This window comes from Protopterus annectens, chromosome 2.part1 (assembly GCF_019279795.1).
Source record: "Protopterus annectens isolate FY-2018-M chromosome 2.part1, PAN1.0, whole genome shotgun sequence".
NCBI lineage: Eukaryota > Metazoa > Chordata > Ceratodontiformes > Protopteridae > Protopterus > Protopterus annectens.
The window spans coordinates 646,232,137-646,258,792 of NC_056729.1; the positions used below are offsets into that span (position 1 = coordinate 646,232,137).

The 26,656-nt window shown below is 39.3% G+C and overlaps 1 protein-coding gene across 1 annotated transcript in view; it reads right to left on the reverse strand.

Annotated features, from left to right (window-relative positions):
• Nucleotides 1-26,656, reverse strand: part of EFHC1 (EF-hand domain containing 1) — an 856,688-nt gene that overhangs the window by 143,180 nt on the left and 686,852 nt on the right. Inside the window, exon 9 of the mRNA XM_044062385.1 lies at nucleotides 12,149-12,296. Coding sequence (XP_043918320.1) covers nucleotides 12,149-12,296 — 148 coding nt within the window. The remainder of the gene's footprint in view (nucleotides 1-12,148; nucleotides 12,297-26,656) is intronic.

The window sequence follows — 26,656 nt, forward strand, 5'->3', positions numbered from 1 at the left end:
TGTGTGTGTGTGTGTTTGAATGAATATATGTGTGTGTGTGGGAGAGTGATGAGGGTGTCTACGGCTACACAAAGCAACAGCAGCAGTGGCAGCATTTAACTAATGTGATGTGCAGAACAGCAACAATCTGCACATCATTGCAGTAACTTTGATTCAGAGACATGCAGATTAGCCGATAATGAGGTCTTGCCTCATCGTGGCTAACAAATCTCTGGATCTCAAAATACCAAGTCATGGGAGCAGGGCCTTTTTAGTGCAAGCCATACAGATCTCTCTGGGCACTTTCATGGATCTCTGGGATTGTCTTTTTCATTAGGATGTGTTACTGTAATTATATTAATAAAAATACCCATATTCTCTGCAGTGTTAGGGAGTTTTTTATGTTACAACACCTGGAGGACGGCAGAAGTCTGAGTGAGTAGCAAAGTTTGGAGGTACAGCCTGAGATGGAAGTTGTGGCAGATAAAGAAAATAATAAAATCATTATTACAGAGTTACAACAAGGATTACTGCAGTATGATGTGTAACTTAAAATCATTCACAGTACAGAATTTTCAAGTAACATTGCTTTATTCTAGGCTGAAGTTCAGCAGCAGAAATTGTTCTGGAAATTGACAATTTGCAAGGGAGCATACTCATACGTAAAACTCTTGTCACCGCATGCACCGGCAGTGAGTAAAACATCTCAGTGCTTTCTTATTTTAAAAGGACAACATGCTGATATACTTAGTATGACATGGGAGAGCAGAAATGGAACTAGGAAGCAAAGATGTTATGCTGCAGTATTTGGAAATTTAGAGAGATCAGAAGTTGTTTTGTCATACAAAAGCTGTATATTGGTAAGAGTAAGCACCAAAATGGATACTAAATTAGAAAGGTACATGGTTTGGGATGATTTAATTAAACCTTTATGGTTTGCAATGCTGCAAATCCAGTCCATAATCCATCTAAGCAAGGAACTTTTTTAATATGGACTTTACAAGTTTTGAACTGCATTTAGTAATAAGATCATAGGATCATAGGAGGTTACTAGGCTAATGGCCCTGGGGCCCTTACAAGCCTAACCAAGAATTTATCCCAAAAAAAAAAAACCTCGGTCAGCACCTGTCACCCCTGTCAATGAGGGACACAGGTGGAACCCCTGGGACACTTTTGTCGTTTCCCATCCACTCATCCACTTAATAAGAATTAATCTTTGCCTCAGAAACAATATCTGTCTAATAACTAGTTTATAACATAGCAGAAAACCATTCCTGTAGTTTATAATTGATACAATTGTAAGAAAGGACACTGAACAGCATTTGAAAGGGACTTGTAATATCATTCAGTATTTGAAAGGGAGTTGTAATATCATTTATGACATTAAAACAGTATGTAATGAAAGAGACGTCTGGATTAGAGAAGGAAGGTTTTGGCTTCCTTGCATGTAAAAATATAAGTTATGTCATTTACTGAATGTTATCATAATTAATGGTAACAAAGGAACACTGAGATACTGAAAGAAGCCAAATGTATATTTTTTTGCAATGATTTTAAATACTTGGTAAATGACTGTCCAAAGCAAAAGTACAGTCAATGTGGAGAAAAGGACAATAATAGTAGGGCATGTATTATAAAACACAAAAAGTGCAGTATTGAAAGGGCACTGGCGGGCTGACTGTCTGATTAGGCTGGATGAGACTAATATACAAACTAGTGAAGAATAGTTAGGGTAGCCAGCTTAAGTTTTAAATGTTATACAGCTATGTGCAATACAGCCAAGCAGCTGTAGAATGATAGGCTAGATACTGGTATTAATAACAAATCCATCAAATAATTTTACAAATTCTCTGGAAGATGGGAGAGAATGAAAAACTTGCAAAACAGTGGCATATTGTACTTTGCAATGTGGTGTACAACATTTAAGTGACGGTTACACAGTAAAAGATTGTAGAAATTGTAATGCTTTTTATGGGTGAAATATTTTATGGTATAAAATGCAAAAAAAAAAACCTTAGGGAGATAGTACTAATAATAAAGGAGGTGGTGAACAGTATAGTAAGTAAGAAAGGTAAGTGAGAGTGGCTGCATGTGATATGCCTAAAGTGATAATGTAAGCTTAGGCTATGTTGAAACGTTATCATACTGAAAAATAATATATTTATTATGGCCAGTATGGGCTAATTTTGAAGTTCATGTGGGGTTAACAGCTGTTTATGGGAAAAGGTGAACATAGGAAAGGGTTTAAGACATAGCCATCCTATTAGCAGTATAATTTTTAAGTTTACTGATGAACGCAATGCTGGAGTAAAGTAAGAAAAGGACAAATGAGGAAGGCTGGGAGTTAGTAGAAGGGGTTATGGTGCCAGTGGCTATTGCCAATGCAGATAACATTAGTATTAAAATGTAAGGAAAAATGAGAATTAAGAAAATAACTAGAACTAGAGAATAACTTAAAAGCGAGTTATACTGCAAAAATTATGTGAAAGTGGCGTATTCAATAAATGGTTAATTAATAGTAATATTAAGCTCTATGAGGACTGTACATGGATTCCAAGAATAGAAAGAAAATTAACTGCAGTTAATACTGACATTTATTTAGAGGTCAGAGCTATAGTATATAATGAAAAACAAAAATAAGGCTAATTATTTTTGCATAGCGGTGCATTTAGCTTCTTTACATTTGCATTGGGCTTTAAGACAGTCAAAATATGTTGTCTTCTGGGAAAATACTGATAAGTAAATATGCATCTTCTTGGCAGAAAAGAACATTTATGGAAGATAAATACATAACATTTGAATATTCTTGGCAGAAAAGAACATTTATAGAAGGTAATTACATAACATTTGAAAGGAAACTTTTTGCTATGAAAAATTAATGTGGAAAATCCAGGAGAAAGGAGGAAAGCATGGGATAAGCAACTTCTGACGAATTATTAATCCTAGATGACTGGGAAATTAGGAAATGAAAAGTGGGATATTTAGAAGACTACAAAAGGATTTATAAATGGGAAACTTCTTATGGAGACTTTCATTTGGTATCTTATGTATTATTTAAAATATGAAGTATAGAAATTGGGAGAAAAGCTGAGAGAAGGCATGGGGATTGTAAGGTGGAAGAAATGACTTTACACGTGTCTGCCAGATGAACACATTTATGGAAAAAAAGGTTGCTGACCTATTTAAAAAGGAATGTTTGAAAACAGTTGTTACTGAAATGATGTTGCATGAAGTATATCAGAATGCTGTGAATGAAGAAGTAAAGAACAAAGTATTAATTACATCATTGTTGTTTATACAGAAATAATGTTGTTATGAATTATCATAAAATAACCAATAGCAACAGAGTTGTTGTTGTGTCTTTCAGCTTTTCCCGGTTAGGGGTCGCCACAGTGGAACTCCGGTCCGCTAATGATTGGCAGTAGATTTTTACGTGCCAAGTTGCTGGCCCTGACGTACAACCTTCAACGAAGGTACGCCCATTCACGCATGTCTCTACACAGAAGACGTTCAAGCTGAGAATCGAACAGGACAATGTCTTACTGTGAGGCGACAACGCTACCGCAGCACCACCACCACAGTAACCAATAGCAACAGAGTAAAGTCTTAAAATATAACCAATAGCAACAGAGTAAAGTCTTAAAATATACTGGTTCTTACAGAAAGAATGGGGGTTACATGGGGGCTTGTGTGTGTGTGTGTGTGTGTGTGTGTGTGTGTATACACACACACACACACACACACACACACACACACACACACACACACACACACACACATATATATATACATGCACATACATACATACATTTAAGTCCACATGTAACCCCCCCCATTCTTTTTGCTAGGAACAGTATGTTATTTTAAGACTGTTGTGGGATTGAGCCTGTACCATTTGGATAAATAAATATTTAAAGGTTTCATTTTGAATGCTGTTTTTTATATATATATATATATATATATATATATATATATATATATATATATTCCTATGCCTTCATTTATAAGTTCAAAGGTTCATAGGCTAGTACTAGGCTATCAGCCCTAGGGCCTATACAAGCCTAGTCATAACAATTTCCTGACTATTTCTTCCCACAATATTTACTTCTCTGGACCCCTGTCTAGCAGGGCGACTGACATGATCCCCGGGGTGAATTTCCGATCTCCCATCCAATTGTCAAGGTTCCTTTTGAAGAGAGCCAAAGAGATGCTCTACTTGACATGTATGGGCAGTATATTCCAGAGTCTGGGGAGTCTCTGGGTCAGGAACCTATCCTTCCAGCATCTTTTGTTCATTTTGATGACAAGGTTTAGATCCCTGGAGTGTATGGCTCTGAGGGATTGGGATTTCTTTAAGTGCAGCATGTCCAACAGCTCTGGATTTGACATGGCCTTGTATGTTAAGCAGAGATCACCTCTGAGTACACGATATGCGACAGAGTATAGCTGGAGTTTTTTAGACGGTCAGCATAGGGCATCTGCTTTAGGCCTGTGTTTCTTCTAGTGAGGTATTTCTGTGGCCTTTCCAGTTGTTGTAGATGTCTTGAGAGGTACATACCAAACGGGGCATTGTATTCTATAATGGGTCTAATGAGGGATGAGTACAGTGGGAAAATGACCTCCTTTTTTCTGGATGAAAAGCCCTAAGTGATGTGGTATGCCACATAGAAGGATTTCCTGACTGTTGTGGCGATGTGGTTATCGAAGGTGAGACCACTGTCCACCTGCATCCCTAAATCTCTTATCACACTTTCAGTGTTTAGTGTACTGCCACCTATATGGTAATTCATGGGTACATGTTTTTTCCCAAAGGGGATGACTATACATTTCTTGGCATTGAGCTTGAGCCCATGGCTCTGGCACCAAGCATCTCTTTCTGTAAGGTCCTTTTGTAGAATATCCACATAATTTTGGGATTCAATAATGGCTCCCAGTTGGCAGTCATCTGCGAACTTTGTTAGTCAGTCCCTTAGTGTTGGCTTGTACTTCAGAGAAGTAGATGCCAAACAGGAGCATTTCCAGGACTGAACCCTGAGGTACTCCACTTGTCACTTGTCTGGAGCTGGATTTGGAGTCGGTTACTTTTACAGTTTGGGTTCTGTCATTAAGCCATTTGGCAACCCATTGAGTGATGTAGGGATTAATGCCCAGCTTAGTAAGTTTATCTATGATTCCAGAGTGGGGGCGGGTGTTGAAGGCCTTGGCGAGGTCCAGATAGATTGTGTGGACTGCCTTACCCTCGTCCACTGCTCTGGAGACTGATTTGAAGAAGTCAATCAGGTTCAGGAGACAAGATCAGCCCTTCACAAACCCAAACTGGCTGAGGTCCAGTGTTTGAAGGTTGCCAATGTCTTTGTTTGCAGATCAGGCTTGTCAGACTGATGGGGTGGTAGTTCCCAGGATCCAAGGTTGATCCACCCTTGTGGAGTGAGATAACTGTAGCTGTGCGCCACTCAGTGGGCACAAAGCCTGAGGTGAGGCTATGATTAAACATGATACTTAGGTGAGATGCCAGTTCATTTTGTAGTTCATGTAGTACACAGCCCGGGATGTCATCTGGCCCCATGGATGCTGTATTCTTAGCTTTGGAGAGTGCGTTTTTTACTTGTGTGGCTGTTATTACCGGAATTTGGAATCCTTTGGTATTGAGATGGGCCCTTTAGGGGGTGAAGTTGGCACTGAATCGATCTGCCAGGATATTGGCAATATCCTTGTGATCAGTATATTTAATGCCATTCTGTTGCAGCTCAGAGCAGATCTGAGCATTGCCATTTAGATTCTTGACATTGTTATAGAATGCCTTGTGGTTGTCTTTGGAATCTTTGGCAACTGTATTTTTGTAACTACTTTTGGAGGATTTTATGAGGGATCCCAGCTTCTTACTGAGGCTGGTAAGGGATTTTTTTGCATCCTGGGATTTTCCTCTTTTCTGCAACAGTTTCTTCCCTTTGTTGTAAAGTTTGTTTATGGCAGGGGACCACCAGATTGGCTTCCTTTTTTTGGAGGAGAGCATCTTGGTTCTATTTGGGATGGCATGATTCATGCATAAGTGGATGTCCTCATACAGTGCCTTAGTGTAAGATTCAGCAGTTGAACTTTCAGTTCCCGTCTGCATGGGTGTCATGAAGTTTGTCACTTCTGACTTGAGTAGCATGAAGTTGGCTTTGGAGAAGTTTTTTACGGAGGTTTCCTTACTGGGGGGTGGGGCAGGGATGTAGATGTCACGGTTGATTAGCTTATGGTCAGACCTGACCAACGAGGGGGTGACCATAGGTGTGGAGCATCGATTTCCCATGTTGGTAATGACCAGGTCTAGGATATTATAGCCCCTGGTGGGACTATGGATTAGTTGATCCAGGGCATTGGAATTTACGAATTCCAAGAACTGTTGGGCAAAGGTGTTGGTACACGAGTAGTTTTCCCAGTTAATGGCAGTTGTGTGTAAATATGTTTTTTTTATTAAATAAAGTACTTCTACTTCTTTTTTTAATAAGTGCCATGGAATCTGTTACATCCACCTGCACTACCACTAATTTAGGCCAGTGGGACATTGGTTTTACATTTGATCCTACGGATGGCACTGCAGCAGAGCACCACATGGCTTATGCTGCACTGCAGTGTCATTATTGGAAAATCAATCCAAGCACCTAGTGTTGGACTGCAGCCCATACTCTTCTGATTTTTCAGCATAAAAAGCAAGTGTGCTACCTGTCGAGCCACTGACACTGCTGTGAAATTAGTTAAAAGCTAAAAAGTCATGCAGGTGCTTTGGTTGGATTTCAGCTAAATCCATCTTTAAATCTGCCCTCCTCGCTGCTGCTGAGTGTGCTTGGCTGTGTGCGACAACTCTGAACTATCCCCTCAATGACCCTGTGTTTTTGCCTGGGTTGTATCCCTTTATTTTCACTACTAGGGTGTTCTCCACAGACTACCCTTGGACTCGATCAGGACATTGTCTTCTCCTACCACCCTCTACCACCAGAAAACAAGAGACTATCCCCTCAACGACCCTGTGTTTTTGCCTGGGTTGTATCCCTTTATTTTCACTACTAGGGTGTTCTCCACAGACTACCCTTGGACTCGATCAGGACATTGTCTTCTCCTACCACCCTCTACCACCAGAAAACAAGAGACTATCCCTCAACGACCCTGTGTTTTTGCCTGGGTTGTATCCCTTTATTTTCACTACTAGGGTGTTCTCCACAGACTACCCTTGGACTCGATCAGGACATTGTCTTCTCCTACCACCCTCTACCACCAGAAAACAAGAGACTATCCCCTAAATGACCCTGTGTTTTTGCCTGGGTTGTATCCCTTTATTTTCACTACTAGGGTGTTCTCCACAGACTACCCTTGGACTCGATCAGGACATTGTCTTCTCCTACCACCCTCTACCACCAGAAAACAAGAGACTATCCCTCAACGACCCTGTGTTTTGCCTGGGTTGTATCCCTTTATTTTCACTACTAGGGTGTTCTCCACAGACTACCCTTGGACTCGATCAGGACATTGTCTTCTCCTACCACCCTCTACCACCAGAAAACAAGAGACTATCCCCTAAATGACCCTGTGTTTTTGCCTGGGTTGTATCCCTTTATTTTCACTACTAGGGTGTTCTCCACAGACTACCCTTGGACTCGATCAGGACATTGTCTTCTCCTACCACCCTCTACCACCAGAAAACAAGAGACTATCCCCTCAACGACCCTGTGTTTTTGCCTGGGTTGTATCCCTTTATTTTCACTACTAGGGTGTTCTCCACAGACTACCCTTGGACTCGATCAGGACATTGTCTTCTCCTACCACCCTCTACCACCAGAAAACAAGAGAGTATGTCTACCTAGTCATGCTATATTACGTTTTAACTAAATGTTCCTGCTAGGCTTTCAGATTGCCACTAGCTAAGCAGCCAGCAGCTACCCCTTCCTCATTCCTTCATTTCCCCTCACAGTCTCCTTGGATGGCTACATAGGTTATTCTCTCTCCCCCTTTTTAGTACAGCTCCATGCCTGGTAGCTCCCTTGTTTGCTTACTGCACTACCACTGTTGCCCACTAGATGTTATCCTTTCCTCATCCCTATTTGGGATATTAGTACTGACTTCTACCTTACACTTTTATTCTCTCCTTCTTACCCTAATCCTTTTCCTCCTTTTACCTCTCTGTCTTATCCTCTCCTCCTAGGCTACTTTCTCTTGCCTTGATTCCCCCTTCCTTCCCTGATACTTTTTCCATTCTCCTCTGGTCTACTTTGTGTGCCCCGCTCCGCTCCCCTCCCTACCCCCATATCCCATCCACCCCCAGGGGGTCCTACATTTATCTTTCCACTAGACACACCTCTCATTACTTCTACCCTATCCTATTCACAGCCTCACACATTGTGTAACATCCTTCATTTAGCCACACCTACTTACCCACTATAACCAGCCCCACCACTATCTCACTAATACTCCTACACCATTACAGCCCCTTTCACTTTACCCCTACTCCCACAACACACCCCTCTACAACATATCAGGAAACCCTACTTCACTTACAACTATTTTATCATGTCTATAACTATCCTCCAGTCACAACTTAAATTACCTATCACCTTCTTACTATTATTCCTTCTCATCACTACCTACTTCTTAACCTCCTATGAACACTCCATAACTGTTTCTCTCTCACTTCCCTCAAAACTTACTAGTACACCTGCAACATCCCTACCTTCATCCTACTTACCTACCTCCTCACAATCCATATATCTACTTGCCAAATACCATAGACTATTACACTGCAAACTACTAAAAACTAAATCAAAGAAATTATTTGACACTTTTCTAAAACACAAAACCAAAAACTATGGTCTACTACTCCATCTACTTCAGGATGGTGACATACACCCCAATCCAGGCCCTCAACCTACAACTACTGAAACACACAGAAACCATATAAAAGCCCTCCTTCCTCCATCAACTACACCCACAAACATATTATCCTTGGCCCATCTAAATATACGCAGTATCTGTAATAAAGTTAGTCAAACACATGCCCTACTAGAAGTACACAACTTTGACATTCTATGCTTATCAGAAACTTGGCTAAAACCGTCTATTAAAGACATTGAAATTACCCCACCTGGATATAACATTGTTAGACTTGATCGTACCTCCAAGAAAGGAGGTGGAGTAGCTATCCTATATAAATCTAACCTGAAGCTTACTCTTCTTGACCTTGCTCTTACCCAAAACAATAATGCAGAAATAATCTGCTCTAGAGTTCAAATTAACACTACTAAAGCAATAAACATCATTTGTGCATACCTGCCCCCAGGAAATAACATCCCCACATTAGAACAACTTCTTGAACAACTCTCCAATAACCTCCCTCAAGAAACACTACTCCTTGGAGACTTTAATATTGATTGGAAATCTTATAACAATGCTAACCCTACTTCCCATTTAAACCTTTTTGGTTTCAAACAACTAATTGATAGTCCCACTAGAATAAATAAAACAAGCAAAAAAGAAACCACCTTAGACTGGGTTCTTACAAACTCCCGCTCACAAAACTACAAAACTGGCATCCTTCCTGATGACCTTAGCGATCACTCCCTCACATATGTCATTAGAGCTAAAACCCATCAAAACTTACCTACCTCACATAGAACACTATATTCAAAGAAGCAATTTAATCCCGAAAGATTTCAAACAGAACTCTCACAATACAACTGGACCCCTCTAAAACACCTCTCTCTCAACAATGCCGTTGAACATTTCAACTCAGCATTCCTTACAATCTTAAACCACCATGCCCCAAGTCGTACCATTAGAATAAAGACCAAAACAGCACCTTGGCTTACCTCTAATACTAAACAAAAGATCAGGCTTAAAAATAAATCTTGGAAAAAATGGCGCTCCTCTAGAAACCCAACAGATTATCAAACCTTTAGAGAGCTGAGAAACAAAACCAAAAATGCTATTATTTCAGACAAAAAGAACTACTATGTTGAACTTCAGCAATCCACAAAAAAAGAACCAAAAAAGTTCTGGTCTACTATCAATTATCTACTTACCCCAGGCAAAGTAGTAACACCCAACCCACAGAATCTAGACCCTGATAATCCCTCTTTAATAGCCAATAACTTCAATAGCTTCTTTACTACTTCCATACAAACACTAGCAAGCCATTTATCACCTGATGCTTCCCAACTGATCTTAAGTAACACCAACAAAGTCCTTCCTTCCTTCAACTTCAACCCATACCCACCTCCTACATACAATCTCTCTTACAAAAACTTAAACCCACTACCCCCTCAGCAGATAAGCTTCCTGCTGAATTCCTTCAAGTAGCAGCAAAAGCTGTAGCCTACCCTGTTTCGATCCTAATAAACAGATCCATAAAAGAAAGTGATTTTCCAGCAATCTGGAAGATATCACACATCATACCCTTACATAAAGGAGGCAAATCCACTGAACTTTCTAACTTTCGCCCAATAGCACTATTATCTCCACTAGCTAAAATCATGGAAAAATGTATACACAAACAACTACTTAACCATCTCCTTCAAAATAACCTACTAGCAAACACTCAACATGGATTTAGACCCTCACATAGTACTACCACTGCACTACTTTCTTTTACTAATACCATAAACTTTAACTGTAATAATAACAAACTAACTGCTTCTCTTTTCCTAGACCTGTCAAAAGCCTTCGACATGGTCAACCATAAACTTCTTCTACACATACTAAAATCACTTGCCTTGGATTTCTCCTCCTTAACCTGGTTCTCATCCTACCTTGAAAACCGACAACAAGCAGTACTCTGGAAAAATTCTCTATCTGCTCTACTACCTATCTCCTTAGGAGTACCTCAAGGATCAATATTAGGTCCACTCTTATTCTCAATCTTTATTAATGATCTTCAATCATCTATCCAAAACACTACCTGCATACAATATGCAGATGATTCTACCATCATTTGCACAGCTTCCACCCAATCTGAACTCCAGTCACTCACACAATCTACCTTTTCGACCGTCGGACAGTGGTTCTCAAAAAGATGTCTCCTCCTCAACTCCAAGAAAACAAAACTATTACTATTCTCACCTACCCACAAATCTTCTCAACTAAATTTTACTATTACTGCAGGTGACAATTCTCTTATCTCCCCAGACTCTACTACCAAACTGCTTGGTGTTACTATTGATAATAATCTTAACTATGATTGTCACATCAATAACACTATAAAAGCAGTAAATAAAAAGATAGGTTCACTGTACAGAATCAAACCCTTCCTTACACCAGAAGCACGGACCACTTTAGCTCAATCACATCTTATCTCCACCCTACTGTATGCTTCCTCTATTTACACCAATCTCTCTAAAAGTAACCTGAAAAAACTAACTACATCCTATCATAATATAGCCCGTTTTGCCACAGCATCCCAGTACAGAACTCACCACTGTCAGAACTTAAAACACTTACACTGGTTAGAACTACCTAACAAGCTTATCTATCAACAACTTTTAATTACACATAACATTCTTTATCAACCAACAAAAACACCCGCTCTCAGTAACCTCCTTACCCCTACAATAACTTGAAACAGCTGCGATCTGCAAAAGCTACAAGTCAACACAACTAGAATTACAAATTCAGCAGGTAACTGTCTATTTTCAAACTCCGTAGGGAAAATATGGAATAACCTCCCCTCACACATTACCTCACTAGACTCCTTTCACCTTTTTAAAAAACAACTTCTATTACATCTGAACAACTTCTGGCTCTGCTCCTGTACCAATCCAGACTAAATGACTTTTCCTTTCTTCAGTCATATTTCCCTATTTAAATATCCCCATCTTTCTCTGCTATCACAAATTACTTAATTACTGTACTGTTCCAAAAAAAAAAAAAAAAGTACAAACAATTTCTTCAACAATTATGTTTATACAACCTTTCTTAATATATAGTTAGGACTATTTGTTTTTCATCTGGTTTTTTTTAGCTGTATTTTTTACTAGACTAAAATGTATGCACTGTTGCTTAAATGTTTAACCTTGTTTTCAATTGTGGAGCTTTTCTCCCCGGGCCTCCACTGAAAATGGAAATTATCCAGCTGGACTAGCCCGGTCAACAAATGTAAAATAAAATAAAATAAAAATAATAAAAATATGATCAAACATACCTCTTCTCCTCTTGTGAACCAGAGCACTGTGTCCTTATACCGTCCCGCAAAGAATTCAGTGTTGTCAGTGGGAAATGACTAGCATTTGCTTCTGCATACTTCAGAACATACAGATCTGCGTTGGTGATAACAAATTTATTTCCGAAGACTGTAAACATATAAAAGTGAGAATCAATGTGACCATAATTAAACATTAACTCATAACAAGCTCATGCCATCTTTATTAGTAACAAACAGTTTTTATCCACTCTTTTTCATAACCAGACATATATCATATTGTTCTTCTCCTACTGTACCAGTCATTGGTTTGAGCACAGACTGAGTAGTGTTTACAGACTGAGCAATCTTCATCTTTTTGCATCTATACAAAATTGATCTTAAGAGAATGGAATGTGTTCAGAGATATTACACAAGGAGAAATACTGAAGTTGGCTGAACATACACCAACCTGCAGGTGTCCAAGGAACTCGGGAACAAAACTGGGTTGGGTAGCACAGCTAGGCTTATAAAGACCCTGGTGGTCATTAGCCTAGTATGAAGATATGAACCTATGAACCCAAGTGGGCTACAGTGATAGACTTTAAGAACTTAAAGCTGTTTTTCTGTCTACTATCACCTTCTTAGAGGGAATTTAATTTATGTATTTGAGAGTTTAATGTATAAGTACCTAAGGGCAACTTTGGGTCTTAGATTCAACTGATACAAGAAACAGGAAGTTATGTTTGGATATGAAAATGTTTAATAACACCAAAAAAATCAACTCCCTTCTTTTGACAGCTCTGTGGTGTAGACAGTTAAAGCCCTGATTATGAGGCAAGCAATCAGAATTCAACTAGTGGTTTAGCCACCTGCAGGAGCTGGCAGGAGAGAATGGGAGTGAGCAGCCACTGCTAGTTCGGCTATCGTGGAGGTAGGCAGGTGGCTCTGGCTCTGGAAGCACTAGGTGCTACACCTTTGGAGCATTATCCTGTCAGAATTCCATTCCTGGGTGCATGAACATAAACTGAGAGTGCACATGGAGTCATGCTGCTTGTAGCCAGCAGCACAGATGCAAATCTCAGTGAGCTGCCACAAGAGACGGGATACTCCAATGGGGAGGGAAGGCCACAACAACTGACCAGCAAACTTGCCTACTCTTCACCAACTGACTCTCAAAGTACGCACCCGAAGCAATAACAAATCGGCCATAGGACTTTCACCTTGCCTGGGGATACCTGGCTCTTTCCTCCTCAATGGAACAAACGGGCAAATTATGTGAAGGTGGTAGAGCTATAGGGCAAGTCTGGTAGGGAAGGAGAAAGACTAATTTCTTTAGGTGAGGATGTCAAGACTATGGAATAAATTACTGATACAAATATAATGATCAAATTCAATTAAGGAAATTAAAACATGTTTTTCAGATGAGGCTTTCCATCTATTGCTTTGGATATCTGGAAACGTTCTGTTGAATGGCTTTAGTTAAGACCCTGATCTAGACCTATCAACTGTACAGATTTTCACAGAATGTCCAGATTTGTGCCTCATATTTTTGGTGTGCTCCTCCTAAAATCTGTACCTTTTTGGCAAATAGCTGAGGATTAAAGCCATTAAATAATGACAAACATTTGAGTTTAAGACTCCACAACCTTCAGAAAATTCATGCTAATGCAAAACCTATTATTCTATCAACTTTTTAAGTTTGTAAGAGCAATATTTAAAATCTGTCCCTATTTGTCCCCCATCATTTTAGGCTTTAGCCATATTTGTTTTGCTCTAAGTGGTTGAGAGATATGTGCCTGAGCTCATATGTAATTGTAACATTTAATTCTTACCTACCTTCAATGAATGGTATAGTAGCTGAGCTGGGGAGTAGCTGTACATTTTTGGTTTTATTTATTTATTTGCTTGTTTTTATACAGACAATATGACTATGAAACTGGATAGATTATACTGACTTATACAACTAAAGAAAAGAATGTGGGTGATTAACATTTTACGGCTCTTACAAATGAATTTTGCTAAGACTACAAAGATTGCAGCATTAAAGTTAAAAACTTCTGCCACTGCTGCATTTCCTAAGACAAGATTTCAGCTTCAAACTGTGTGCAACTGATGACCTGTGATGCAATATTCTGTGATGTAGTGACAAGTTAGCTGTGATGAGGAAAGACCTTAACAAGACTAATTTGCGTGTTTCTGAATCACAGTTACAAGTGTGACTTCCAGATCACTGCTGATCTGCAAATTGTGGTAGTTAACAGCTGCTAGCACATCATATAGCAACATGCATCTCCCCTCAGTCACTCTCCCACACATACAAGTAAACATTCAAACAACAGCATGCATATACACACACAAACACACACACACACACACACACACACACACACACACACACACGCACACACACGCACGCACACTCACACACACACACACACACGCACACACACAGACACGCGCACACACGCGCACACACACACACACACACACACACACACACACACACACACACACACACACACACACACACACACACACACACACACACACACACACACACACACACACACACACACACACATCACAGTCCCCGTACGTGTTCTAGAGTTGTCCATCCCCAATCCCCATACTAGTGTAAGTGCAATCAAGACATAAGAGTTTATAGTATTCCCTAGTGACTACTGCTTCTTGCCATTCCCTGATCCCCATACTGCTGTATGCCCTAGTGGCTACTGCTTCTTCCCACTCTCTGATCACCATACTGCTGTTGGTGCTGTTATGGCACAACTGTATTATCTCTGGTAGCTAGTGTTTTCCCTATCCCCTGATCCCCATTCTGCTGTTGGTGCCATTATAGCATAGTGTATTATCCCTGGTGGCTATTGTCCCCCCCGATCCTTGTACTGCTGTTGGTGGCTGATTGCCCCCCCCCCGAATTCTCATACTATCGTTGGTGTCATTATGGCACAATTGTATTAGCCCTGTTGGCTAGTGGTTCCCCCCATCCCCGATCCCCATGCTACTTTAATTGATGGTAGGTGAACACAATCTTTTGGCTGAAATCCACTACTGTGATATGGCAGGACTGGCCAAGCTGATCTACACATATGAACAATTTTCTGAATCACTTGGTGTGTAGATGATTTCCTGGAGGCAGTTCCAGGAGACAGAGCACACGTCTAATTAGCATATGTCTCAATCACGATTACCACTATACTTCACAGTAACCTTTATGAATTCTCCCCTGGGTTTATTAGCTCTTCAGTACTTTATATAAGTTAATATCAAATTGAACATTTTACCTATATCTTTTTGCTTCATGTCCTGAAACTAATGGCTGGTTATGAAGACTACCAGTTCTGTCGACTCAGAAGACTCCACTGGTAATTCTTTTTTAGCCACAATACATATGCTGCCACAGGAACTCAGGAAGGGGGCCAATTAATCAACAGTGAACTACTATTACTAATAAAGAAACTCAAAATATTTCATAAGTGGAAGTCACAAAACTAATAAAAGCAACAGCAGATACAGACTCATAAGGTTATCTCATATTAAAGACACATTTTTATTCTTTAGATAATTATGAAACCAGAACTGGTTATATGACTATATGTTTTGTAGCTCTCTGAGAAGTGCCATTTTTCCTTTCCACTATTTCAACTGAGTTCAAAGTAGCCACAGTTGATATCCTGCTTTGGTTATTAAATCTCATGTTGATCTGCCAAAACAAGTTCTTTAAACAGTTAAATCAGATACCACTTAATTCCTCAATGATTGAAGTGTATTACATTATTTTTCACTTAGTTTTATCTTGCCGCCAAAATATTACTATTCTCAGAATTTCAACCTCCTTTGCACATGAATAGATGGTTAAAACCTCTCCTATACGTTTTCTAAAATACTAACAAGAAAAAAGAAGTAAGCAAACCAAACAAAACAGATGTGAGGATCCTTGTCGGCAGTAAAAACCACAGATAATCCTTAACGCATTTATTTAAAATAGCAAAACAGAGCGTTTTCGCCACGAGACACCGTGGCTTCTTCAGAGGTAATAAAAAGCAAACATTCAAACACTCCGTTTAAATCAGGCAAGCACGGAAGTGACATCTTCCTATTTCCTGACAACGGCAGCAATTTTTAAGTCATGTAAACATTTTAAAAGAGTTTTTAAAAGTGCCTACAAGGCACTCAACAACAACCATACCCGGAACTAATACAATTTAAAAAACCTGGTAAAATTGCCCTACAAATATACATTGTAAGTTAACTTAAAACTGAAAGATCAAATAAGGAGAAACACATCTCCTAATGGATGTATAAGAATATGCAGAACTACAACACAGATAACTATTAGCTATAACTTGTTCCTAAAATAAATCAACTCTATATAGTCACAAAAACATACAGATGACTATGAGGCAAAGTTCATTAACTGGACTACAAAAAAGTATATATTAAGGACATTACCTAAATAAAATAAAATTTATAATGTATATATGTCCCAAATATAAAACTAGTACTGACACCTGTATATAATATAATAAGTGAGAGCCTAGCTAAACATCATTCATATTAGGAGATAAGGCAAACCTTTAATTACTAACAAGTGGGACAGAATCTATCTGAGATAACTTTTCAATTTTAGAACAGGAGCTATGTTGCAATTGCTATTCAGCCCAGGATGACTAAATGCATCTAAACGTAACTGCCATTCCAGCTCCCGATTTTCCAAAATCAATGAGGTGGGGCCACCCCTAACTTTTAGTGGTACGTGGTCAATGGCCATGAATTGAAAACTATGACCTGGATTTAAAGCTATGTGTTTTGCTAATGCGTTTTCATCTTTACTGTTCCTAATCGCATACAAATGTTCATACATTCGGTCCCGGACACGCCTGTCCGTTTTCCCAATGTAGAACCCTTGGCAACAGTTACACATAGCAATGTAGATAATAGATTTACTCTCACAATTAAGAGTAAACCTGATGTCATACTTTTTGTCCCTGACCTGAAATGTCTCACCAATACGTACATTATTACAAAATTTGCAGAAACCGCATCTAAACATACCCCTCCTTTTATGGAATGTGCCTTGGGGTACGTCCCTTTGTAGTAATTCCTTGAGGTTGTTTGATCTTTTAAATATAAATCTAGGTTCACTGCCTAGTTTTTCAACCAGCAGTGCATTGGAAGAGATAAGATGCCAGTTCTTTCGTATGATGTCCAAAATACCTTTAGAGTTGTTACTAAAAGTAGTCACAAAACTCAAGGAAAAGTCACATTCTACACTTCTTGGTGTTGTTATGGCACTCACTTCGTTCCTAGGGGAAAACCCTTCAGAACCTATATTGGTACCGGGATCAATGTGTCCAAGATTTTGTTGGAATAATAAAGGTTTATAAAAACCATTATTCCTTTTAAGAGCAACTTCCCCTATAAGTTCCAGTAGCAATTTATCTGGATAACCTCGATTAATGAACATCTCCCTTAATAAGGAACATTCCTTAGTAAAGTCCACCAACGTACTGCACATTCTTCCTGCCCTCACCAGCTGTCCTTTCACAATAGACCTTTTCTGCCTATACGGATGGAAGCTGGTGAAGTGCAGGAATGAGTTGCAGTATGTGGATTTCCTGAACACAGTTGACGTCAGTACCTGATCCGTCATGTCCTTTACTAGTTTAACGTCGAGGTAGTCTATCTCACTAGTTGAAAATTTAAAAGTAAATTTCAAAAATTCAGTGGTTGTATTGATAGTCTCAACAAAAGCTGCAGCTTCTACTTCAGAGCCCCTGAACAACAAAAACATGTCGTCCAGGAACCGGGTGTAAAATATGACAGGTTCCATAAGGCCAGGGACCCTCTTTAAGATATTGGCCTCCCAATATCCCATAACATAGTTTGCTACTCCAGCCCCACAGGGGGAGCCCATCGCCACACCCCGTTTCTGTAAGAAAAATTCACCATTAAAGGTAAAGTAATTACTGGTCAAAACAATTTCCAGTAACTCAGTGGCCAAATCAACTTCCAATTTAGAAGCCCCAAGGTCCTGGAGCATAGACCCAATCCACTCCACCGCTTCTTGATGCGGTATAGAAGTGTATAGGTCTATGACATCTATGGTTAAAAAGTTGTTACCACTGTTATATGGGGTACAATTAATGCTGTCCAGAAACGACCACGAGTCCTTACATATACTTGGAATACCTTTAATATATTTATCAAGTATATTTGTAATAAGCTTCGAGCAAGGATACGTGATGGAGGACCTGCCGTCAATCAATGCCCTCATAGGGGGATTGTTAATGCTCTTATGAATTTTAGGGATTCCGAACATGACAGGTATTTTTGAACAATTGATGTCAATATAGTTATACAAGTTCATATCAATTTTTCCCGTCAGGAACAGGTCCCTAAAATAACCCCTAATTCTCTGGGTACTGCCATTGACTTCACTCTTTGAAGATTTTATGTAAGCATCAGTCTCAAGTAACATAGTCATCTTTTCATTATATGTTGGATTATCAAATATCACTAACCCACCACCCTTGTCTGGTTTTAATTTAAATAATTGTGAGAGTAAATCTATTATCTACATTGCTATGTGTAACTGTTGCCAAGGGTTCTACATTGGGAAAACGGACAGGCGTGTCCGGGACCGAATGTATGAACATTTGTATGCGATTAGGAACAGTAAAGATGAAAACGCATTAGCAAAACACATAGCTTTGAATCCAGGTCATAGTTTTCAATTCATGGCCATTGACCACGTACCACTAAAAGTTAGGGGTGGCCCCACCTCATTGATTTTGGAAAATCGGGAGCTGGAATGGCAGTTACGTTTAGATGCATTTAGTCATCCTGGGCTGAATAGTAACTGCAACATAGCTCCTGTTCTAAAATTGAAAAGTTATCTCAGATAGATTCTGTCCCACTTGTTAGTAATTAAAGGTTTGCCTTATCTCCTAATATGAATGATGTTTAGCTAGGCTCTCACTTATTATATTATATACAGGTGTCAGTACTAGTTTTATATTTGGGACATATATACATTATAAATTTTATTTTATTTAGGTAATGTCCTTAATATATACTTTTTTGTAGTCCAGTTAATGAACTTTGCCTCATAGTCATCTGTATGTTTTTGTGACTATATAGAGTTGATTTATTTTAGGAACAAGTTATAGCTAATAGTTATCTGTGTTGTAGTTCTGCATATTCTTATACATCCATTAGGAGATGTGTTTCTCCTTATTTGATCTTTCAGTTTTAAGTTAACTTACAATGTATATTTGTAGGGCAATTTTACCAGGTTTTTTAAATTGTATTAGTTCCGGGTATGGTTGTTGTTGAGTGCCTTGTAGGCACTTTTAAAAACTCTTTTAAAATGTTTACATGACTTAAAAATTGCTGCCGTTGTCAGGAAATAGGAAGATGTCACTTCCGTGCTTGCCTGATTTAAACGGAGTGTTTGAATGTTTGCTTTTTATTACCTCTGAAGAAGCCACGGTGTCCCGTGGCGAAAACGCTCTGTTTTGTTATTTTAAATAAATGCGTTAAGGATTATCTGTGTTTTTTACTGCCGACAAGGATCCTCACATCTGTTTTGTTTTCTAAAATACTCACAATAAACTGTCTGAAAGTAAAGTACATTTTTGTAATTTTTTGTACCTGACGGAGTTAAATACTCTGCTGACAGTTTTTTTAAGGAAACACAGCCAAATGTGGGCTTGCTCTGCAAAGTAAATCACTTTACTTTTACATTCACTGTACTCATGCTAGCTGCATGTAAACATGCTCATAATCATTTGCTCCCTTTAAACAGTCCCCGAAAGACAAAGTGCCATTTTTCGGATTCTCCCCATGAATTTCAGTTCTGTACCAATCATCCTGCAGTAATGTGCAAATAAAATAGAAAAAGTAAGGCTGCTTTTTACTTTTTTTATTTTTTATTTTATTTATTTATTTTTTGCTTCATGAAGGTTTTGCACTATTTGTAATTTTTTAAAGAAAAAAAACCCGGCAATTTGTGGCACTACTGGTTCAATATTGTCTCACTATATGTGCTGCAATTTCAGTAGCAGCTACCTCCTTCAACAATGTAAAAGTCTAATGCTTGCCTAAACACTTGAAACTTGGTTAGGCAAATGTTTGATAAAATGTCAGCCAATGTGCAGTGTACTGTGCAATACCATGTAATGGTGTTTTAATGGTTTACTGTTTAGTTCTTCATGGAGGTGCTAATAGTAGTGAATTCATTGTATAATGGTTTTAAGTTTCATTTAGTTGACAGTACCATAAACCACCTTATTGCCTAATGTTTGTCTTTTTGGCTTTTCTCGGTTAGGGGTCACCACAGCGGAACTCTGGTCCGCTAATGATTGGCAGTAGATTTTTTTAAGGTGCCGAGTTGCCAGCCCGACACCCAACCTTCAGCGAAGGCACACCCATTTACACGTCTTTCAGAGGCCACTCGACCACGGGGAGGACATGCAGACTCCACATAGAAGGCACTCCAGCCGTGAATTGAACAGGAGAACCTCTTGCTGTGAGGCAACAACGCTACCGCTGCACCACCGCGGCTTCCATAAACCACCTTATTGCCTAATAAGAGAAAAAAAAGTACTACATTCACTCCTTCTGCACATTTTATTAAACAGCAACAACAAAAAGTTATTCTTTTAACTGTAGCAAACTGCTTGCTACCAATGTAATTACAAACATAGCAAACAGTACAGTTTATGCTTGAATGGAATGCTACAGTGCGTATTTAGTTAAAAACAAAAACAATTTTCTTTTTTTTTTTTTTGTTTTTAAACTGTAGCAAATAGTTTAGGCCACACACTGAGTGCCATGGTGCTCAGGTATGACTGCAAATGCAATACTGGCTTTTAAAAGCTGTTATTGCATTAAAGCGAGATCTGAATTGGCTGATCGCTCCCCCCAAAAAAACTTTGCTTCTGTGGCAGTTTCCCTCTCACCCCATAACCATTAAGCCTACACTGTAAACAGACAGTAAAGTCAGCAACTGGACATTTGAGTACAGGGACAGAAGAGCATTGGTTTCTGCCAGGTATGTTAAATGTATATAGCTAATATTTTACTCTCATGTACCAGCAGATGGCAATTTTAAGCTTAGGGTATAATATAATAGCACCAAAAAGTAGCAGTTTTTTTTTCTGAAGCTGAGATAAAACACCATCAGAAAGCTTTACTCATCTGTTTCTCACATAGTTATATAAGACCACAGCAATCAGCCAAACCACAGAAAGTCTTCTATTTTATTTATTTTAAAAATAGACCCCATCTTCTCTTCAAGACTATCACAAATATTTTCTTCTTGAAGCAATTTCTAAGAAAGTCATAGTGACCTTCCTGCATGGGACATTACTTAGCTTTGTACTCAGGAAATGCACTCATTTTTGAATGCATTTAAACCATGACTGTGTAATCAAAGCAAAATCTTTCATAGACTGATATCCCTGAATGATAAACAAGTAATAGTCAATGACCTACTGTTCTCCTAAGCTGAAAGTATTTTTGACTGTGGGAATACATAGCTAGGTGCAACTCACTCCACTACCCTAACCTACTCCCAATTCCCAACCACCCGGCACATCTACTTTTATACTCTCTAAACTCCACCCACATTCAGTCCATCAAATACTATCACACCATTATTCCTCCCGTAAATCCTCCTACCACCTCTGACTACTTCCTTCTTCACAACTATTACCATTCCTAAATTACTCTATTAACTAGCTACATCTCACCACCCTCTCCTCTTACTCCTTACACAGCATTCCTTTCCTCACACTCCTAACGTACTCTATAACTCCCTAATAAAATTACTAATTACTTACATATAACTACATCTACTTATCAAACTACCAATATTCATCTGTCTCTTCCTATTGCAATCAATAAACTCTGATTACTGTTTATCCACTTAGCAATACTTTCACTCTATCTAACAATGCTCCCACAACACACCTACAATAAATCCCCACATCCTAATACACACTCCTTCTAAAGGAACACATCTGTTCCTCATAAATATAAATTTCAGAATTGTATCCAGCAAGATACATGAATTCCATGCTTAGCTTGTACAATACTCCTCAGATGCAGTTGTCATAACATAAACATGGCTCAAACCAGAAATAAAAGACAATAAAATGCTACCTCCAGGCTACAATTTACAAAGGCTTGATAGAAAAGATAAGCTTGGAGGATGAACAGCAATAGTGTTCAAATACTGATGTAGACCTACTAAACTTTAGAATCCCAAAATTTAGCAACACAGATTTTATTCTCACAAAATTTAAAATAAATAACAACAAATCTATTATTATGATAGGAATATATATTTCTCCAACCAACAACATAAGTACCGTAGAAGATACCATCAACTGGTTATTCAAAAACCTTTACCAAGAAACCTTCATAATGCATGATTTCAACATACATCGGCATATATGTAATTCAGAAACCCCATCAAACTCCCTAAACATACATGGCTTCTCCCAATTAATCCAAACCACAATAGAGATAGATAAAAAAAAACCAAACAAAGAATCTATTCTTGACTAGATACTAACCAACAATCAGCAGCGTCAGTGGCACAATAGGTAGCACACTCATCTTTCCTGCAGAAAGCTGTGGGTTCTTTTCCCATACTAGGTAGATTGTTGAGGTCTATATCATATGAGCAAATCACACAAATTGCAAATGCTCATAATATTGAACGTACCGGACCTCGAAGTGCTTTTTCTGAGATCATGGTACAGTGAAGAATGGGATATTTGCCCTTTCCTCACTGTAGTTCGATCTTGGAGTTGGAATATATATTTAGTGGGGGATGGGGTGGCACAGCCCCACCACAATAGGAAGTTTGAGGTCTGGTACATTCGATATTATGACCGTTCGCAATTTGTGCGATTCGCTCATATGATAATAACCCAGATTGCTGGCACTGCTGTGCAGCGTAAGGGAAGTGCTGCACTCCTGAGTGTGTTGTCTTTTGGATGAGATGTTAAACTGAGGTCCTATCTGCTTGAGTTGGTAGTAGCTTGTGTGGCTGCAAAAGATCCTACAGCATCTTTTGAGAAGAGTAGGGGAAGATCCCCCCATTCCCTGGTCAAATTTCCCCTAGTAGTATCAATACCACCTTGGGTCTCCCTTTAAAATAAATAATAAAAATATTTTGGTCCTCTATAAAAAATATACTCCAGTATGCCCATTCCACCACCCCAACCCCAAATACCACTAACAACACAAGCAGCATAGGAATGCAATCAATTCTGATTTATCTAATTCTATTCTATCCCTAATAAATGATAAAGCACAAATTCTCTCTCAGATCCTCAGATTCTTCCTATGATAACATTGATAATGTTTCTTTTCAAACTGTCCAAACTTCCACAATAGGAAAACTGCTCAACAAACATAAATCAACTACCCTAGCAGCTGATAAATTGCCAGCCGGACACCTAAAACTTGCAACAGATGCCATCTCCTACTCTTTCTCTATACATATTAACAATACAATTACAGAAAAAACACGTCTCTGAAAAATGGAACACATCATACATCATTCCCCTACACAAAGGGGGAAACGCAACAGAAATCTCAAAATACAGACCCTAAGCAATTCTATCTCCCCTATCCAAAATACCTGAACATTTTATCTATATCTAACTCATTAATCACTTCATCAAAAATAACATTTCACAATACTAAAATGCCCTACTTAGTTTTACTAACACTATCAACCAATACAGAAATGAAGGCAAGCTAGTGTCCTCCCTCTTCATAGATCTGTCAAAAGCATTTGATTCCAAAAGCAGTCACTTATCAAAAACTCCTCACCGAACTATACTCTCTCAGACTTAGTCACTCTTCTGTAAAATGGATCCTCAGCTACTTATCTGGACAACTACAAGCAGTTAATTGGCAGCAGGACCTTTCCCCTCTATTGCCAGTCACAGTAGTAGTCCCACAGGGATCAATCCAAGGGCTGCTACTATTTAACATTTTTACAAATAAACTAAACATTACAACCAGCCGAGTCTCAATGGTACAACACACAGACAATTCCACAGTCTTCTGCTCTGCACACACTCTGCCAGAACTACAAGAAATACCACAACTTTTTTTCACTGCAATCAAATCCTGGGCAACCAACTCCCACCTACTACTTAATGTTAATAAAACTAAGCTAATCCTATTTACACCCAAAAATATATAGAACTGGTATCCTCTTTTCATATTTACTTATCTAGCAATACAAACATAGAAACAGTATCACAAACAAAACTACCAGGCATTTGAATTGATGAAAGATTTAAGTTTCACCTGTAACTGTCTGGTTATCAAAAAAATACACATGAAACTAGGGTTCCTCTACCGGATAAAGCCATATCTTATGGACACAACTAGGCAATCAATAGCTAGAACTTGTATGCTTTCATCTCTACTGTATGCCTCACCAATTTTCACTAACTTAAAACAGAAACATCAAAACTAGAAGCATATTATAACAAGACTGCCAAATTTGCTGCAAATACTCCACACAGAGCCCACCACTACACCTCACTAGGAACATTAGACTAGCTAGAATTCTCCTACTAATCATTCACACAAATAATCAATGGGCCGGATTCACGAAGGCTTGCATGGCGTCTAAGAGCAGAGTAAGCCGGCAGACAGCCAATATGTCTGCTGAGCGATCCAGCAACAGCCGGCAGGGGTGTGCATGAGAGCTAGTAAAACTACTCTTGCACGGACAGCGTCATGTTATGCAAATTACCTCATTTGCTGCTGAAAGCTATGCAAATGAGGTAATTTTGCGATCCAGGAAACACTAACCTGTCCGTGGAAGAGTATAGTTATTTGCAGAAATGTACTCCGTTGGTAACGGAGTACCGTTCTGCAAATAGCAAAATGGAGCTATGATAGCTCCAAATAAAGGAAGCATCCAGTTGAGGAAGCATGCCAATGGCCAAATATAAGGCTATTGGCATTTATATCTGTTGCAAAATAATAAAAATATTTTTTCCCCGATCTCCGATATTTAAGAGTAGTGCAGCGCCACACAAACGTGCGGCGCTATAAAAAACAGAAAATTAAAAAAAAAACAAAAATAGGCATTTTATTAAAAATATTCTTCTGCCATGCAGGTGAATGGCAGGCTGAAGACAACATGGCTACTGAGTAGTGGTTGCTAAGGGGGGAAGCTCAGTTTGAGAGATGTAACCAAGCATTAGTAGGCAATCCTATGCAAATGAGGATAAGGATAGTGAATCCCAATTTTCCCTGCCATGTGAACCATGTCCCTAGAGTGTAAGTGTAGGATTAGGGGAGTAGTAGAGTAGAAGATAGGTGACATCATGAGGGGGTATGTATGAAAGACTGTAAGCTTATTGGAGCAGAGTGGCATGTGTTTGCTGTGAGTTACTCAGGACTGGAAGAGGCGTGTCTACAGTTATCTTAACTGAAACCCAGAAACCAAAGGTGTACGCTGTGGATATCACTAAAGTTTCTTGCAAAGATGCTTACAGTGTGTGCACGAGTGTGCGTGCCTGTAAACCCGTCTAAGCCTGTGTGCACGTGTGTGCACCCGTGTAAGCCTGTGTAAGGCTGGCTAAGCCTGTGTGGGCGGATGTGCACCTGTGTAAGCCTGTTTGCGCGAGTGTGTGCTCGTGTGCGCGTGTTTGTGCTTGTTTGTGCGGCGCTGCCCCCTGTGGAAACAAAAAGGAAAAAGGAAGGAAAAGAAGTAGTAGGAAGTTAAGCAAGGAGAACTAGTAGAGCTGCCATGTGCAATCAATCAGAATCAGCCAATTACACAGGCAGTACACTAGCCCAGCCCAGCTCAGCACTTAAAACTCTGCAAACAACATTCCCCCATGTTATACAAAGAGAAGAGAAAACTTAAAAAGCTTAACTGAGACAAAGAAATGTTAGGGGCTGCCATTGCTATTAAAAAGCAACATGTGCAAGATGCTGAGGGTGGTGCCATTACGAATGCTGCTGAGCAACCCACAGTGAGGAGACGGAGAAGAGTGTACAAAACCAGTGTAACCTACTAGGGGCTACATGAGCTGGAGATAGTGGAGCGCTATAGAATGGACAGATACCACCTACAGCAAATTGTTGAGCTGTGCAGGCCACACCTCACACACAGAACCAACAGTGGGGAACCCATCCCAGTGGAAACCAAGGTATGTGTTGGCCTAAGAATACTAGCAACAGGTACCCTCCAGAGACCAACTGGTGATATGATGGGGATTTCACAGGCATCAGCATCCAGGATACTCCACCAGTTCCTGAATGCCATGTCAGCAAATGTCGGTGATCATGTATATTTCCCCAATTCCCGTGAGGCATTGGCCAGCAATATGCGTCTCTTCCAGCAAATATCGGAATACCCTGAAGTAGTGGGTGCAATTGACTGCATGCACATACACATCAAAGCACCAGCCGGTGAGCGGGGTAGGGCCTACATCAACTGCAAAGGCTTCCACT